This window comes from Trachymyrmex septentrionalis, unplaced genomic scaffold, assembly GCF_001594115.1.
Source record: "Trachymyrmex septentrionalis isolate Tsep2-gDNA-1 unplaced genomic scaffold, Tsep1.0 scaffold37, whole genome shotgun sequence".
Classification (NCBI taxonomy): domain Eukaryota; kingdom Metazoa; phylum Arthropoda; class Insecta; order Hymenoptera; family Formicidae; genus Trachymyrmex; species Trachymyrmex septentrionalis.
In genome coordinates this window covers 8,420,790-8,423,734 of record NW_017305536.1, presented here as the reverse complement: position 1 = coordinate 8,423,734, position 2,945 = coordinate 8,420,790, and the positions used below count along the sequence as shown (strand labels likewise).

General features: G+C 26.5%; 2 protein-coding genes across 2 annotated transcripts in view; one reads left to right on the top strand and one right to left on the bottom strand.

Annotated features, from left to right (window-relative positions):
- LOC108750415 (gustatory receptor for sugar taste 64e-like) overlaps positions 1-455 on the top strand; it is a 4,351-nt gene extending 3,896 nt beyond the window's left edge. Inside the window, exons 7-8 of the mRNA XM_018489832.1 lie at positions 3-84; positions 390-455. Of these exons, the coding sequence (XP_018345334.1) occupies positions 3-84; positions 390-455 (148 nt within the window). The remainder of the gene's footprint in view (positions 1-2; positions 85-389) is intronic.
- A 1,242-nt stretch (positions 456-1,697) lies between these two features.
- The window catches only part of LOC108750512 (gustatory receptor 5a for trehalose-like), a 5,003-nt gene continuing 3,755 nt past the window's right edge, over positions 1,698-2,945 (bottom strand). Inside the window, exons 9-11 of the mRNA XM_018489991.1 lie at positions 2,545-2,707; positions 2,092-2,181; positions 1,698-1,796 (exon numbers count right to left, since the gene is read on the bottom strand). Coding sequence (XP_018345493.1) covers positions 1,698-1,796; positions 2,092-2,181; positions 2,545-2,707 — 352 coding nt within the window. The remainder of the gene's footprint in view (positions 1,797-2,091; positions 2,182-2,544; positions 2,708-2,945) is intronic.

Sequence of the window (2,945 nt, the reverse complement as noted above, 5' to 3'; positions counted from 1 at the left end):
AGGCTGCTTCATTTACTCAGCACTGATAACATCATGCTCACTGGAATGCGTTTCTTTTCTATTACACGGAATTTTTTGTTGGCGGTAAAAACAAATCAAGATTTAATAAAAAATTCTTTAGTATTTCATATATCATATACAATACGACAGTTTTCTTTAAATCAACAAAATCATTTTACGATAGTGATAGACATATATCTATATTATTTCACATATACAGAGCATAATAAAGTATATTATACTCGATTTAGTTATTAATATATTAAAAAGGAGGAAAATTTAATAGTTTAATATTTTTAATATTTTTGTGGTTTATATATATATATATATTATTTTCCAATATCTTTATTTATAAAGATCATCATTTATTTTTATAAATTTATGTACAGGTTGGTGGTGCAATTGTAACGTACGAAGTTGTGCTGCTACAATTTAATGTCGCGATGAACAAATAAGTATGCAATAGTGTAATGTCAACAAAAGGCAAATATTATAATATATATTATACAAGATATAATATAAGTAAAATTAATTAAAATTAAAACCCCATCCCATACATTTTCATCTCGACGGAATTTTTACTAAATGCTATTTTCACAATTATACTATTTTACAAAAATGTGTATTTTGTAAGATAATTATGTAAGAAATATTTATTATAACAGAAATTCGTTGCAAGAATTATCACTTTGGTTATGTATTATTTCGATATATTTCCTAATACATATTCACAACACAACGTCGAAATTTTCTATAATTTACATAAATTTTCATAATTATATAAATGTATTGTACAATCATTTTTACATTTACACACTCAGGTAAATTAAAAATTCAATGTGTTTAATTTAAATAAAATCTTTCAAAATCTCTCTTCTCTCTCTCTCTCTCTCTCTCTCTCTCTCTCTCTCTCTCTCTCTCTCTCTTTCCTCTAATACACTATTCCTACATATAATTTTTTTTTGTATAAACTTTTTACTTTGTATAAGATTTTTAAATACTACATTTAAATAACATTTTTTCATTCATTCATAGCAACGTTTACAAAATTATTGCCGTATCCTCAACAGATAAAAATATATTTGTATGTTCTTTTAATCCATTCCTGCGGATGACGATGTGTTCTCCACAGCTAAATCTATAGTGCGATATACATATTTTGTAACAATATTAAATTCAACACTGGTGAAATATCCTTTCCGCTTTTCTCCAAAATATATATCAAGTTAATGAAATCCAAAGGAAAACTAGAACAAAAGGTACACCAAGAAATAAAATCATATAAAGAGAGATTACGGTAAAAGTAGTTATATCAAGTAAAAGTAATTATATCATACTAAAAAAAAAACTTTATTTGTTATAGCGCAATTCATATACTTACCTTATGTAAAATTGCAGAAAAATTACCATAAGTAATGTGAAAATATAGAGGACTCCAGCGGTTTTATTTTACCTATATAAAATATACAAAATATAATATAAAAGCTAATAATATGAAAGAGAAAGATTTGATTATACAAAAAAGTCAATTTGTGGAAATTGGTTACAAAAGAAGGGAACAATAAAAAAAAATACCATAAAATGCAATAATGTATGTAATGCAGTTTAAAATTTATTTAGTGATAGCATTTATTATAATAAAATTTTGCGTTTTGTAGTCAATATACTGATATCAATTTCCTTTTCGAAAACCCTCTCTACCTCACCTCACAAGCAGTTACATTCGTCTGGTCCGCTTGCTGGACGGAGTTAAACTGTACCAGAACGAGTTCATAAGTCACGATAGTTCCTGCAACCTACATTATAATATAGTTATACAAGATGTATTAATTATAACTATTATTTAAAATTAATTTAAATCTTGTCTTAATTATAAAGAATAGTGTTCGTTGCTCAGTTAAATTAAATAAAATATCATTACAGCAAATAAATATATATATTTCTAAAATATTTCTTTTTCAAAAGAAGATGTAATAGAGACAATATATGAATAATATGCAAATAATTAACAGCGTATTTTACAGCGCAATAAGTTTGTTTTTAGTCAAATAATTAACCTACATTTAACTCGTTTAAATTGTCATTACTTACGGTTAACACAAGGCTTCTCGTTATGGAAAAAAACTTCATTCCTGTCAAGCTAATATTATCCGTCGTTACTTGCGTCAAGAATCTTGAAACCTGCGCAGCGTTAGACGTTATGTGCAAACTTACATATAAATTTTTGTACAAACTTATGTATGAGTAAAAATACGATCGAGAAAATTAATATAATAATCTTATAAATAACATTTATTATTTTTTTTTTCTTACAACTGATATCGTATAATCTTTTAGATCTCCTCAAGTTTTTTTTATTATGAGAGAGGAAACTTAATTTTCTTTAACAAAAGTTTCTAATTTATTTATTAACGTATAAAGAAGATACATGTTGGCAGATATTAAATTTTTACTTAGAACTTTTTCTCTCGGATTATCGCGTGTCAGTTATGAAGATTAATCGATCTATACTATATGTATAATAATATTTCTCTCAAAACAAACCTCGTTGCTGTAACCAGAACTAGTGACGCTATACAAAATCGGTGCTGGCAGACGGGATTCATCATGAATAGAAGCCGCGTACAGGGATACTGCCGTTGTTCTCGCCAAAAGAAAGCCGAAGGAAAAGCCAAAGTAGATTTTTCGTATGCTACCACGCATTGGACTGTTTAAAAAATTCATGCAACTTTTAGGATGTACTGTTTACAAAATTCGTTCAACTTTATAGGTTCTACTCCCTAAAAATTTTCGCGTGGCGTAATTTTTGATCTAAAATTTCATAAAATTGTCTTATATTCGGACAAAGCTAATATTAGCACAATAAAAATTAGTAATGTCGTAAATTAATTGTAAATATAAATCTAAATATTATATATACATAAATCTAAATATCGTATATACAT